Source organism: Perca fluviatilis, chromosome 14, assembly GCF_010015445.1.
Source record: "Perca fluviatilis chromosome 14, GENO_Pfluv_1.0, whole genome shotgun sequence".
Lineage (NCBI taxonomy): Eukaryota > Metazoa > Chordata > Actinopteri > Perciformes > Percidae > Perca > Perca fluviatilis.
Window position 1 is genome coordinate 32,630,684 of NC_053125.1, and position 14,193 is coordinate 32,644,876.

General features: G+C 42.1%; 2 protein-coding genes across 2 annotated transcripts in view; one reads left to right on the plus strand and one right to left on the minus strand.

Moving 5' to 3' along the window:
* The window catches only part of LOC120572814 (low affinity immunoglobulin gamma Fc region receptor II-like), a 208,107-nt gene that overhangs the window by 27,186 nt on the left and 166,728 nt on the right, over positions 1 to 14,193 (minus strand). The gene's annotated exons all lie outside the window — the stretch shown is intronic.
* On the plus strand, positions 119 to 5,705 carry LOC120572862. The gene is made up of 3 exons (XM_039822370.1): positions 119 to 295; positions 4,614 to 4,973; positions 5,102 to 5,705. The coding sequence occupies exons 1-3, from the start codon at positions 220 to 222 to the stop codon at positions 5,431 to 5,433; spliced, it is 768 nt and encodes a 255-aa protein (XP_039678304.1). The 5' UTR covers positions 119 to 219; the 3' UTR covers positions 5,434 to 5,705.

A 14,193-nucleotide genomic window follows, 5' to 3' on the forward strand; every position in this document is an offset into this window, starting at 1 on the left:
TAATTTAATGAGGGCCCAGTTCTGGGCCCCCCCCCCTACTGTGGGCCCGGGACAACAGACCCGTTTGTCCCCCCCTATCGGCGGGCCTGAGTATATATATAGCGCAGTGCTGTACAGTTCCAGCCACTCACACATACACCAGTTCACAGAGCAAAGTTTACAGTGCAGCGTTCTGTAGAAACAGATCAAGAGAGGGAGAGGACAGGGAAGTGGAGAAATATGACAGGTTACACTTACTCAGCTCTCATGGATATATTAATGCTCCTGTTGTTCCTTCTGTCTGGAGCAGCTTCTGGTAAATATCAGACTTTATTATGAAAGGATTCATGTAGACTTTATTTCTGACCTGTCTTATAGAAGTATGTCCTCTTGTTAGGAGAAAATGTAAATGTGTTTAAAACAGATACATTGATGGATTTATATATAATACATTTCAGTTTCTTTTGATAATGAGACTGGATTTATGAAAGTGTGACTAATTAAGTGGAATTTTATGTATAAATACTATGTAACATATTTTACTGTATTATACAGTATTGGTTTTGCGATAAATAAGTGTCAGGGCTCTCAAGTTTTGAAGACAGCTAAGAGTGACATTCTTGGGGTTAAAAAGGGGAGGTGGGTTGCACGGATCGTGGAAATGGGGGTGTTTCTTATAATTAGTGTTTCTGTTATTAATAATTGCTCAGACTTGCAGAAGAAACTTTTGAGCATTGACCACTTCATTTCCTGCATTCTGGTGAATTTTTATGCACATATTTTTACCTTTTTCTGAATCAATTTATACTGGAAATATGTTTATGTAAAGAGAAACATAGATTACAATCCAAATATAAAACATAATGGAATATATTGCAATAAGGCTCTCAGGCATTCTGTATCGCTTTATATCTAGCTATCTATTTATTCTCCTGTAGATCAGCTTTTCTAATTATATCTGATTCAGCACACATGTAGCTTAGTCCTCCCTCCTCTTTTGCATCTTTTGTTGAGGAAGTAACCTCCTTAAATGTGCATATGGCAATTATTCACATCAATAATACATTAATTCATTTTAATTTATTAATAAACCCCTGAACTGTAATATTGTTAAGTTTGAGCAAGATTTCTGCTCATATCCAAAACTTTGTGCACATTCAAAATATATCTGTGCTCTCTGAGTTTTGGAGGAGTCGTGATATTTTGAGAAAAATAAAGGTATAATAGTCACTATATTTCAGAAAATAATCTACCTGCACCATACTCTGCTGTGCATTACGTGATATCTCTGCTGATACGGTAGATCTCAGACCGTCTGACAGAATCAGAGCCCCTTTCGGGTCTCTGGTCCTTATGCTTTTTTTTCATTGGTTGTTGCGTTAAATCTTACCCAGATACAATAGTGCTACTTTCTGATTGGCTATTGTGTAGCCCCTTTCTTTTGATTGGCTGATAAGTGGCCGGCTCGACTTGCCGTGCGTTCATGGACATCGGAAAAACGTTTTTCCAAGTGAAAAAGTCACCATTCGCATATCGTCCTGTGGGAATCAGAGGTGGGAAACTGGTGCTAGATTTTGCTAACTGAGTTTCCCAGTTGGTGAGGCGTTGTTGACAACTGACATTTGATGGAGGCGACTTTGGTTCACTGAACATATTTCAATGATAATAAACTGTTTATTGTGGACAAATGCCTCTGCCAAGAAACATAAACATACATAATATGTTTCAAATTATTCATAAATAGGCCTATGTATAAAAAAACAACACATTATCCGTGTCTTTTCCCGTTGGTTGTCCTGCAGATAACACAAACACACACTTGGTGATGTGCGGTTTGGATGCTCACATGAGACAGCAGCAAATGTTTTGTTATTGTGGCCTCCATGTTTTCACACACCTGATGCTCTAGGCTACGGCCGACCGTTGGTGGCAGTCATGCAACAAGTTGTTATGCCAAACGCCAATATAACAGAAGAAGAAGAACACGCATCCCGACCATGTGAACGCTGCCAGTCGGAAAAACAACGTAACCAGGGGGGGCGGTCCCTGTTATTCTGAGGTGGCATGAACGCGCCATAAGAACTCCAGGGGAGACACGCTTGATTCCTATCAGTTCCATAATGAGAGCGGCACAAGATACATTTTGGGCGCTGCGGCATATTAAATATATTATAAAAAGTTTTTCCGCGTGAGAAATACAATGTGTGGCGGGAGTGCGTGACAAAAGACCAAAATGAGTGACTGTCACATTACATGTAATTTAGCTGACGCTTTTATCCAAAGCGACCAACAGTTGCTACATATGTCAGAGGTTGCATCACCACCCTGTCACGCTCAATACGTGACACTTGAGAGCACTGAAGTGTTGTATTCAACTTTTTCAGCTAAAAGGGTAATTTATGTTTGACAAACTGCATAGTTTTGAAAAATGCTTGTTGTATGAAGAAGGGGAGAGACAGAGAGATACAGGAGGTGGGAAAGAGCGAGAGGGAGGGTGTGGACTATATTACAAATCATTTGTGGTTATCTGATTTTTATTTTGGATATTTGAAATAAAAAGCCCAATACACATGAATGGCAAAGCATTTGTCCAAGGAAGAATAATGATATGTTCTTTTTGATTAAGAAGAATTTAAATACAGATATTTGCAATAAATATCCAGTTTAGCTATTAAATATTAAAACGACTTGCCTGTGACATGCTGCGTTGTGATTGGTGGATTTAAACAGCGTTGTATAGTAACGAAGTAGAACTACTTCACTACTGTACTTAAGTACTTAAAAGCTGTATCTGTACTCTACTGGAGTATTATATTTTTCTCCTACTTCCACATTTACTTGAGTACATATTTTCGATGAGTATAATACTTTTACTCTGATAGATTTTTTTATGTGCTGCATCATAGGAATAGGAATACGTCCAAATCGATGATGTCATTGCCACACCCCTTGACCGCTTTTACACGCACTAGCGCTAAGCACGGTCACACACGACTGCGGTGAAGCTAAGCGAGCATATCCCATCTCCATGGTCAAACCAGCTCACTTCATCTAAATACTTTGTCTCTGCTCCCTGACACTTCCCTCTGCTCTACCAGTCCTGGATTCTACACAAGATATATTGCTAACGTTATGTAGCTAATGTTGAACATCGCTAAAGTAGCTGACTGCTGCAGCACCGATGTAGCTAACATTAGCTGCTTAGGTTGTTTATAAAGTGGAAGTAGACAACTTATCAACTAGCTAGCTAATCTGTCTGCTTATCAACTCCTTGAACGGATTATAGTACATTTTACCATGTCTTATTGTAGAAAGGCTACCGCCAGAAAACTGTAGATTATCAAAAAGACATCATTCATGGATCATTGATGTTTGTTTGATTGCCAATGTTAGCTAGCGCGCTGCAATCATGTCCGATGGCAGACAAAATTTCAAAATAAAAAGCAATCCAACAGCACATTATACAATGTAAACAAAGACAGGTTTTCTTGCGGTGGCCTTTATAAAATGAGCAATGGTGAAATTTACTATAGTCCGCGGATGTATTAAAAGAACGTTTAGAACAGTCTAGCTAGCCATGTTATGATGGGAAGTGGAAGTGACAATGGTCATTCTTCTCCGTTTTTTGGTGAATTTCTGTAGCAGAAACAGCGCCGCCTATAGGCCTGGCATATGAAGTAGCGTGTTGAGTCATTTACAAATGGATTCGTTTGGACGCAACTATTCTTGAAACGAATCGAGGGAAGACGGGTAAAAAAAAGATTGTTTTGGTACGTGTGGACGTGGTCTCAGTCTGCAGTGACTCCTGAATGTTAACTGTTTGACCCAGTGATGTGAAGCTGCTAGTTTATCTGGATGTTGCTAGCTTGCTAACTTTCCTGTAGCTACATCACACATGTTACTAGCTAGTGTGTGATACGTGTTTTGGGGCTTTAAACATTACGGTGCTGTAGAGGATGTTCATTTGACTTGCACAGTGTGACATTAGTACATTTTATTTCAGTATTTGTTAATATTTGTTATTTTTTATATAATATATTTCATAATTGTTCATTCCTTTGGCTACAGCCGTGGCTAAACATTTAATATTACATAATATAAACAATATGATATTCAAACTTTTGACTGCTTTCTTTAATAACTAAATAACACAGTACTTTTACTTTCAGTATTTGAGTAGTACATTTTAAAATAAACTACTTGCAATACTTAAGTACAAAAAATGTTCAATACATACAGTTTTATATCTATGAGAGCAGCAACACATTTCCTACAGCAGGACCCCTGGAGTCTGTTGTTCTGTTTTAGAGACGCTAACTGGGGAAGAGATCAGATCAGCTGTTCTAATCTAAGGAGTTGCTAAGACCTGAAATATTGATTAGAAATTGATCAGCTCCATGTTTCTCAACAACAGCTTTGGAGGCGCGCCTTGTTTCTTTGTGGATGAAGAGGGTTAGGGTTAGTTGACCTTGTGGTAATAAAGTCTCCTGTGATATCTCTGCAGTTGTGACAGATCAGTGAACGTCTCCATCAGGTGAGACTCTACAGAGACCTTCTGCAGGGACACACCTGGAGACAACTGTTGGAACAACATGACTTATTATTATTAAAAGTAGTTTATTATTGTTTTTCAGACCTGAATGAGGTAACAGTGGATCCTGGAGATGATGTCATTCTACCATGTCAGGCTGATGATTCCTCCATCAGTGCTGTAGAGTGGAGCAGACCTGACCTGGATCCAGATATCGTCCTTTTAAACATTGACGGACACTTGAAATCAACCTATCAGCATCCATCCTTTAAGGACAGGGTGGAGCTGGTGGACAGAGATCTGAAGGACGGGAACGTGTCTTTAATTCTGAAGAATGTGAGCAGACACGACAGAGGAACATATGAGTGTCGAGTTGTATCAGCTGGTTCAAGACGTAGAAAGAGAGCAATCATTGACTCTGAGCCAATCAGAATCTTCCTTCTGCAGGTTCCAGAGCCACCAGGTGAGTGAGTGTCTCTCAGTGAGTTTTTCTGAGTATCAGGTTGTAGCTGCAGTTTCAAACATCAGAGAGGATGAAAGCTGCTCCACTATCCACACATTTACTGACTCATATGTTTTATTCTTCTTCAGGTCAGAAGAGCGCAATGATTGATGTCCCTGAGGATGGAAACTCCTCTCCTGTAGGCCGATACCATGGACTGGCAGCAGGTGTTCCAGTTGGACTGGTTCTTGTAGCTGCTGCAGTGGTTGTTGTCCTGATATATCGAAGACATAAAGACATAAGACCAGGACCGCCTGCTGATGATGCTGATCCCCTTCGTGAATCACCACCTTGTCGTGGTGGAGGGGCTTGTGTCTCCGAGTCTGAGTGCTGTACTGTCTGGAGCTCTAGGGTTTCCCATGACAGATTGGTCGCAGACAAGGGAGAAACTAAGAGTGATTCACTGCAAATTAACTTTTAGATTTCAAGAACTAGAAATCTTACACAAGGAAAAGTTGCTTCAGGGAAAAACTAAATGAGCTACTTAATTGATAACTAAAGATATTATGTTTTCATCAGTAAGGTTTGAATTAAGGAGCCAATACAGAGATGTTCAGACAATATGAACTAAAATGCTTGCTCCATTAACTTGCTTACACCTTTAATTACTATTTTACATGGAGTGAAATTTAAATGCTTGCGCTTTAAACTGTTTATTCTTGTATCTTTATCCAATAAATATTTTTTTCTACATTTGGATCCTCAAGTTGTTTTACTTTGATATATTCATTTTTGTGCACTTTTCTTACTTTGAACACAGATAAAGCAGTTTAAAATATCCAACCTCATATTGTGTGTGTGTGTGCGTGTGTTATATTAATATTTTAAATGTGTAGAGGAGGAGCAGAGACTGTGGGGAGGATGTGATCCTGAGATCTGAATCTGATGGAGGGTCTCTGGTCTAAGCTGAAGACACCTTTGTCCAACATGTCCAGGATTTCACAAACACACTCACACTTGTTTCATCCTTCTTGTAGTCAGCACGGTCAGAGAGATGCGGACGGTGATAAATCCCAACTGCAGCCTGGGCGACTGCACAGAGAGTCCGCAAGATTTTGTAAAGACACAGACTGATCTACCTTTGACCCCAATCAGTATAAACATTATACACGTTGTAGATGTTTAACTGCGACGATGCATGTTGACCATAAGAAACATGAAACATTGCTTAAAGGTTACTCAGCTCTCCCAACTATCCTTTACAAAACAATCTGGTGATGCTTTGCCCCCACCTTTATTTAAGGTTTTGTTGACTTTTAAACAACATCCTGCTTCTCAAACAGAAGAGAATTAAATTAGATTAGATTAGATTCATAAAACAGGATGTTCAACCTTTTTTGAACTGACTCCCAACAGCTGACAGATGAGATGTATCTGTATGGCGCCACATTTCCTGTCTGGGCCTGCCCCAGTAGTCTGAGAACACAATGGGCGGTATTTAGTGGGTGTAGTGCATGTTTTGAAATGGTTGAAAGCACATTTTAAATTTGCACCTCCACCCCCCGCCCTCTCTCAGTCTGAGTCAGGATGTGATGCCAGTTTCTCTTTAATGTTGGTAGAGAGAAACTGCAGCTCTTTATCATCCAGTATGTCTGAACAGACTGTTGAAGTTTCACAGCAAACAACTACATTTACAGTTCATTTCAATATCTGACTGTTACTGTCAGATGGTTAACTTAACTCAACACTAAATATGATCTACAGAAGCAGATATTATGGCTATGATTCTCTCCTTTGTGTCTGTGGTCAATATAACACAAGAGCTCCCATGACACTAAAATCCTGAGTGCTATTTTCCTATCAACATTAGAGTCATCAGTACTAAAATAAAATGTTCCACTGATGAATTTCCAGAAGAGGGTGGAGACAATGAGCAACCGAGAAGGATGTCTATACTTTATTATTCATGTCCTGATCAATTATCCATGAGGTCAGTTCTCCCTAAACACAAACACAGCAGCTGTTAACATGCAGTCTTTTATTCCACAAGGAGCTGTAGTCACCGTACAACACTGCATGGAAACAATCATCCTCACTGAGGAAGTGTTGCAGTAATCCAACATCTAGACTACATACAGTAGATGGATGCATTGAATTTTATTGGTCCAGAATTGGGAAATGTCTGTGCCACAGCAGCAAAATATCAGACACACAGCACACATACCGTTTAACGTGTCGCTTCTCTGTTCTGAGGAAAGAGTTTGTGGTTGCCAAACTATGTGAGTGAGTGAGTGGTGACCTATTTGGTTAGTAAATACTAAGCTGCTGCTCGCCTCCCACTGCGGTGTTTCGCATTTGTCACTGTAACATTCATTGCTGTGCTATGTTCTACAGGTTTGGGGTAGAGGCTGTTCTGTGTCGATTTAACCACAGTTTTCTTGTTTTGAGCCTTTTATCACAGAGGTTTTTGTATCTCTGGTCAGTAGCGAGAAGCGTGTTCTGATTAAACAGTTGCATGACACCAGCGGTAAAATGTATTTATTGTTGAGTCCATGCTGCCTTTTTCACCCAGGACAGAAACGGGTGATTTTCGGTTGATGTACTGTATGGAACTAGTCCTGATTCCTTTGCTGCACCATAATATCGTGTTAGAAAGAGACACCAAGGGGTCCTGACCAAGCATCAAGTATTTGACGAGTTAGGAGTGAGAATGTGTTAGGCAGGCAGGGACTTGATGGCGGCTGCATGTCTTCTCAGTTTAGTTTATTTAGTTATATTTGTTGTGGTTTCAGTGTTTTGTTCTGTATTTTGCCCCATTTCTGTTGCCTTGTTGGTTTCTTTTCTGTGTATTGTGGTCTGTGTTTGTCATGTTCCCTGTTTGTGTTCTGTTTCCTGTTTGTTCGTTTCTGTTGCCTTGTTGGTTTCTGTATGTTTTCTGTGTATTGTAGTCTGTGTTTGTCGTGTTCCCTGTTTGTGTTCTGTTTCCTGTTTTATTTTGATGGTCTGGTTTTCTGTCTCGTCTTATCCAGATTACTTCCTGTGTTTTCCCGCCTTTGTTGATTGTCTTGCCCCGCCCTGATGTGTCTCACCTGTTGTCTCACCTGTTCCTGATTTACTCATCCCCTCATGTATTTAGCCTCTGTGTTCCCTTTGTCTCTTGTCAGATCGTTTTGTATCCGTGCCCTTGTGTTCTCCCCTGTGACTTGTGTGCTTCCTTGTGTTCCAGCCCGGTCTCATGGAAGTTCGTGTAAATGTACACATTATTCTTAATCTATTGATTCGTGTTCACGGAGACGTTTTTGTCGTTTTTTACGTCGTGGACAACACGAAAATGTGAACCAATGTATTTCAATGGGCAGCATATTACGTGGCCACAGAACGAAATTGTAGGGAGTAATATAAAAAGCCGAAAATCCGCGTAGGGAGGTTGGTCGGGGTGGTGGATGGGTCAAACAACACAGGACTTTCACGCCGGAGACCGGGGATCGCGCCCCGCGTGTGGCAGTACCTTTGTCCCGCGCGTTGCAGTTCCTTTGTCGGCGTGTCCCGCGTGTGACCCCGTTCTTTTTTTTCCCTAACCCCAACCGTCTCGTTATTGTGGCGTTTCATTTCCCGTGTCCTGCGAGTGGCGGCCCGCGAGTGGCGGCCCGTGCCGTTGTTTTGGCCGGCGTGTGGCGCCTCATTTCCCCGATCGCGAGTGGCGGCCGTGCCGTTGTTTTGGCCGACCTTTTCGGCCGCCTCCCGGCGTCCTTTCCCCGGACGCCTCCCGGCTTACGGAGCGACCTTTTCGGCCGCCTCCCGGCGTCCTTTCCCCGAGAAAATAACGTAACAGTTACAAGTAAAAAACGAGAAAAACGTCTCCGTGAACACGTATCAATAGATTAAGAATAACGTGTACATTTACACGAACTGCCGTGAGACAGGGTTGTGTGTTCCGGCCTGTGTTTTTGCCCGTCAGTGTGTGGTTTTGTTTTGTGGGTTTTCCAGTCGATGTACTGCTGTTTTTTGTTTTATTAAAACCCTGAGTTTGACCATCTCCTGCCTGCCTACCTCCTCTGCATTTGGGTTCTCTTCCTGTCACTCCACATAACAATATTGCTGATGTGTTGTTTTGAATATTGATGTGGTTGTAAAATATGAGTGTTATCCTCTGGCAGCCTTCTCTTGTGTTCTCCCCTTTTTGGTCACAGCCCGAGAGCCGCGTCGGGACATGTCTACCCACATGTCTGAATCCACCTATTGTAAGAGGAAACTTGACCTCATCATTGTTTGTTGGTTGGTTCCTGCTGACTGTCCTTGTTTCAGTGGAACAGTTTCTTGTGGAAACAAGAGTCATCGGGCCGAATCACAAGCTCGGAATTCTTTCTTTGTCCTGTAAGCTATATTTATGCTTTTAAAAATATCCATGGAAATGGAATCACAATTACCCAGAGCCCAAAGGGACACATTCACAATTTAATACACGTAACGAAGCAAAAAGTACAGATTATTTCCCTCTGAGTAGAAGTAGAAAGTGGCATGAAAAGAACATGTGTACATAACAGTACGGCATTCCTTATAGTGATAACAGATTAGCTCTGTCTGGATTTTGGGGGATTTTGCAGAAAGCTTTCTATTTCTGTTATGAATTCTTGATGTTTGAGAACTGAGAATAGTGATTGAAACAGAGGAAGTGATTTGTTTAGGGGAGAACAAATAACCGACAAACAGCACGTAAGTCACAGTCTCAGTAACTCCTAAGTTTCTTTAGATTAAACCAAGTTTGACTCAGTGTGAAGTGAGTCGAACATAAACTAATGTCATAAATATCTGTCTGGCCTTGAGCAGCTTGTATAACCGTAACCTCATACACATGGTGAGATCTTTACTGTCTCTCTCTGTGAGCAGCAGCTGCACCATAAACTCCCCCTCCCTCACTGATTAACACTGCTCATCTTTTCCCTGTAACTCCATGATAAAACTGTTTCAATTTCAAAATGTTGGAAACAACAAGAGCTACGGTGAGTCACTCAAAATCTTTATTTTTAGTAAATCTGTGTACACAAACAATGTTGTCAATGCTTGCGTTAAGGTGTAGAGCCCCTGGTGATACTTGAAGCAAAGTCTCATGTTGTGTCGAGCCTTCTTAGTATTTTAAAAATAGCTAGTTTGAGACTAGCATGAGAGTGCCCCTAGCACTCCCATTCAAAAGGCCATTTGACCCAAAAACGAGAATACAGTGAATCTTAAAAGTGCCAATTCGGTCCTAAATATGCTTTTAAACTAAAGTTTGACTCACGTATATTCACAAAAAGACCCTAGGATGCATTTTGGCGAGAGTTATGCTTTAAACTGCAGAATGGAGTTGGAGTAAAAAATCCTGAACTTAAAGGGAAACTTCACCGATTAGCATTAAGCTTTGTATCAGTAGAACCCCGGTAGTATTTTTGAATGACCGTGCTTCCCTCCCTCATGTCCCCCTGAGAGGGGAGATCTCTGTATTGAGGGTCTAGAAAAAAGCCTCAGATGACGCAAAATGACGATTTTTGCGTCATCTGAGGCTTTTTTGCCCAGAGGCAAAAGACTACAGCCTGTATTCATTGTGTAAGGAGCCACTTCCGCATAGCCCAAAGGGGGTTGGACTGTCGGCTTTTTCCGGGGATTGCCGAGGAAAAAACGAGGGTCAGCCATCTTGAATCCTCGCTTAGCTTCTCAGCAGGAGCAGAAACTGTTCATCCTGACGGAAATTTTGGGACGCAAGCTTTTATTTGAAAAGTAGACGGGACGGCATGATATGGGACGCTCCAGGCTGCAGCCATACAGTCTTGGAAATTTTAGAACAACAATTATGTGCATTCAACCCCAACCGTCTCGTTATTGTGGCGTTTCATTTCCCCATTGTTGTGTGCCCCTGCGGCCGGGGATCGTGTCCCGCGAGTGGCGGCCCGAGTGGCGGCCCGTTCCGTTGTTTTGGCCGACGTGCGGCGTTTCACTTCCCCGTTGTAGTGTGCCCCTGCGCGGGTCGCGAGTGGCGGCCCGTCCCGTTGTTTTGGCCGGCGTGTGGCGCCTCATTTCCCCGGTGTCGCATCCCCCAGAGCAGCTTCGAAAAGCGTGACCTGTACACATTCAAAAGTCGTTGCATATACACGAAAAAAACGTCAAAATCGTAACCTGTACACAAATTTATGAATCAAAATAACGTGACTATTACACGACTTGGCGTGAGACCGGGTTGGTTGCATGGGTTGGTTGCTATGCATAGCAGAGCGTTGCCATGGACACAGTTCTGTTTACTCTGGAGCTATCAATCAATCCGCTGAAAGAAGTCCAGATAATGTATCAGCTGTGGCAAAAAAAAGCATGTTTTAAATGTGTAACACCACTTGAGCCACGGTGAAACGTTTGTTCGTGTATATGGTTGAAATGACAATAAAACACACTTGTTGAGTTGATCGTCTCACTGTCTGTCTGTAAAGGGTAGGCGTGGCTTGGGAGTGGCCTCGTACAGCAGCAAAGCAAGTGCATTCTGGGATTTGGTGTCTTTCATCCATATGAGCCAAAAACACATTTTCTGTCTTATCTTGGCCTAGAAGGCACCAATTTCAATTTTTTTTTCACATTTCTACTACAAAAGTGACCCAATTTAAAGATATATTCAGCTTTCCAGCGGTGAAATTTCCCTTTAAACACTATCAGTTTTGTTGTCTGTTAATCATTCCAGTGACATTACTTATGAAACTTAACGTGTCAATGACTGTTATGTTTCAGCCCGGTCTCATTTTGTGTGGCGATTACGAATTTTAAAGCAGTGTATTTCAATGGGAAGCATATTTTGTGATCACAGAACGATTAGTGTGGCGAGTAGTATTGATAAGGCGAAAGTCCGCGCAGGGAGGCTGGTCAAGGGGGTGGATGGGTCAAAAAACACGGGAGTTTCACCCTGGAGACCGGGGATCTGGTCCCACGTGTTGCAGTTCTTTTTCTCGTTATTCTCTTCCTAACCACAACCGTCCCTCTGTTGTCGGCGTTTCATTTCCCCGTTGCTGTGTGCCCCTGCGCCCGCGGATCACGTCTTGCGAGTGGCGGTCCGTCCTGTTGTTGTGGCCGGTGTGTGGCGGCTCATTTCCCCGTTGCTGCGTCCTCCAGAGCAGGTTAGAAAATCGTGACCTGTACACGTTCAAAATCGTTACCTGTACACAAATTAAGTAAACAGGAACACAAATTGTATGTCATATGTTGCAGAACTTATTTCTGACTGAATGGATTCTTTAGAATCAAATCCTAGATCTAACAAGGTGCACAGAGAGGGTGTTTCTGTTGTAGACACAGAGACATTGGCAGAGTGCCCTGAAGGCTTCCCTGTAGCCCACGCTGCTGTGGGATCCATCCACTTCTGCAGCCGAACCACAGACTGCCTCACAGTAAACAGCTTGTCATGCCTCCTGACAGCAGGGCATCTCTCTCAGCTCTCATTGCTCCATTAATGCTCCTGTTGTTCCTTCTGTCTGGAGCAGCTTCTGGTAAATATCAGACTTTATTATGAAAAGACTCATGTAGACTTTATGTCTGACCTGCGTTGTTACGGTCTGGCTACTCCACATAACATTCAGGGATGGGAGTAAAACATGCTCTGGTTTAATGGCATTGGATATCCATGGACATGGCATCACAATTACCCAGAGCCCATTGTGCATCTTCACTATGTCATGTACATGTAATGAAGTAAAAAGTACAAAATATTTCCCTCTGAGTAGAAGTAGAAAGTGGCATGAAAAGAGCATGTGTACGTAACAGTAACTAATTCCTTATATTGATAACAGATTAGCTCTTTCTGGATTTTTGGGGGGTTTGCAGAAATGTTTCTGTTTCTGTTATGAATTCTTGATGCGTGAGAACTGCAAAGCTGCTGATTCTCAGCAGCTTTCTGTGGTTGAAACAGGTAGTGGCTTGTTTAAGGGGGAACTAAAAATCGCAAACAGTGTCACTGTGTCTCTGTAACTCATAAGGTACTAAACCAGGTGTGACTCAGTGTGAAGTGAGTCAAACATTAACTAATGTCATAAATATCTGTCTGGCCTTGAGCAGCTTGTATAACCATTACCTCATACACATGGTGAACTATTAACTCTCTACTGTCTCTCTCTCTCTCTGAGCAGCAGCTGCACCATAACCTCCCCCCCCCCACCTTCCCTCACTGATTAACACTGCTTATCTTTTCCCTGTCTCTCAATGATAAAACAGTTTCATGATGATGAGTTTCAATTTCAAAATGTTGAGACAAATTTCTTCAAAACTTTGTTCAGCCTGAACTCTGATCTGATTGGGAGATTCAAACATCAACAGTCCTGTCGCTTTAAGAGAGACACGTGATGTTGTTCTTATTTTAGTTTCCTGTTCCAGGATGTCTCTGGCGGTGAGCCCAGTCCCTGAGTCTGGTCTTTATTTCTCTTATATGGCATCAGGCTGCAGCAGCAGGCCGTCACTAAGGAAAGCTGAGGGAAGACCCAGAGTGTGGAGCTTTAGACTCTAGAGAGAACTAGTCCTCTTGTTTTTTTATTTCAAAGTTGATATCTGTCTGAACTCATCAGCTGAGCTGCTCTGCTGCACACAGAGATGAGTCTGCCACAATAAAACTCCCAACATCCAATCAAATCCTTCATGGTAAAACCCTGACCAACATGTTTTGGGGTAGGACACCATTTGACTGTTTACTCTGACCTCAGGCATCGCTCACCCTAGGCAGAGCAGTCAGACCAGACCTGTCTCTGAGCAGCAGCAGCAGCAGCAGCAGCAGCATGATACTCTCCTCCTCCCTCACTGATTAACATGCTGTAACGTGATAATAGGACTCAATCATTTGAATTCCAAATGCTGATGCAAGGTTTATCAGCTTGAACTCAGATCTGAGATTCAAACATGACAGTCTGGTTACTTTACAGTTTTTTCCGATTGCTAAACGACAGTGGGCACAACTGGAGTCACATGTGCAAAACTCTAACTACAGTCTGCACTACCAAGAGTCACCTGAGCTAAACAGTTCACATCAGCTGCAAAACAGGCTCAGTGCAGCCAAACACTATGCACAAGCCTCACTGAGATAACACACACTGTCACTCAGAACACACTGAGGGTAAAAACACTAGCATCAAACACCAATACAGAAATTACAAACTTTCTCATCTTTACAGTTTGAACAATTTGACTTGACACTACTCAACAGTTTATTTAAGGAAAAAATATAGATTGTATAGCATACCAATTT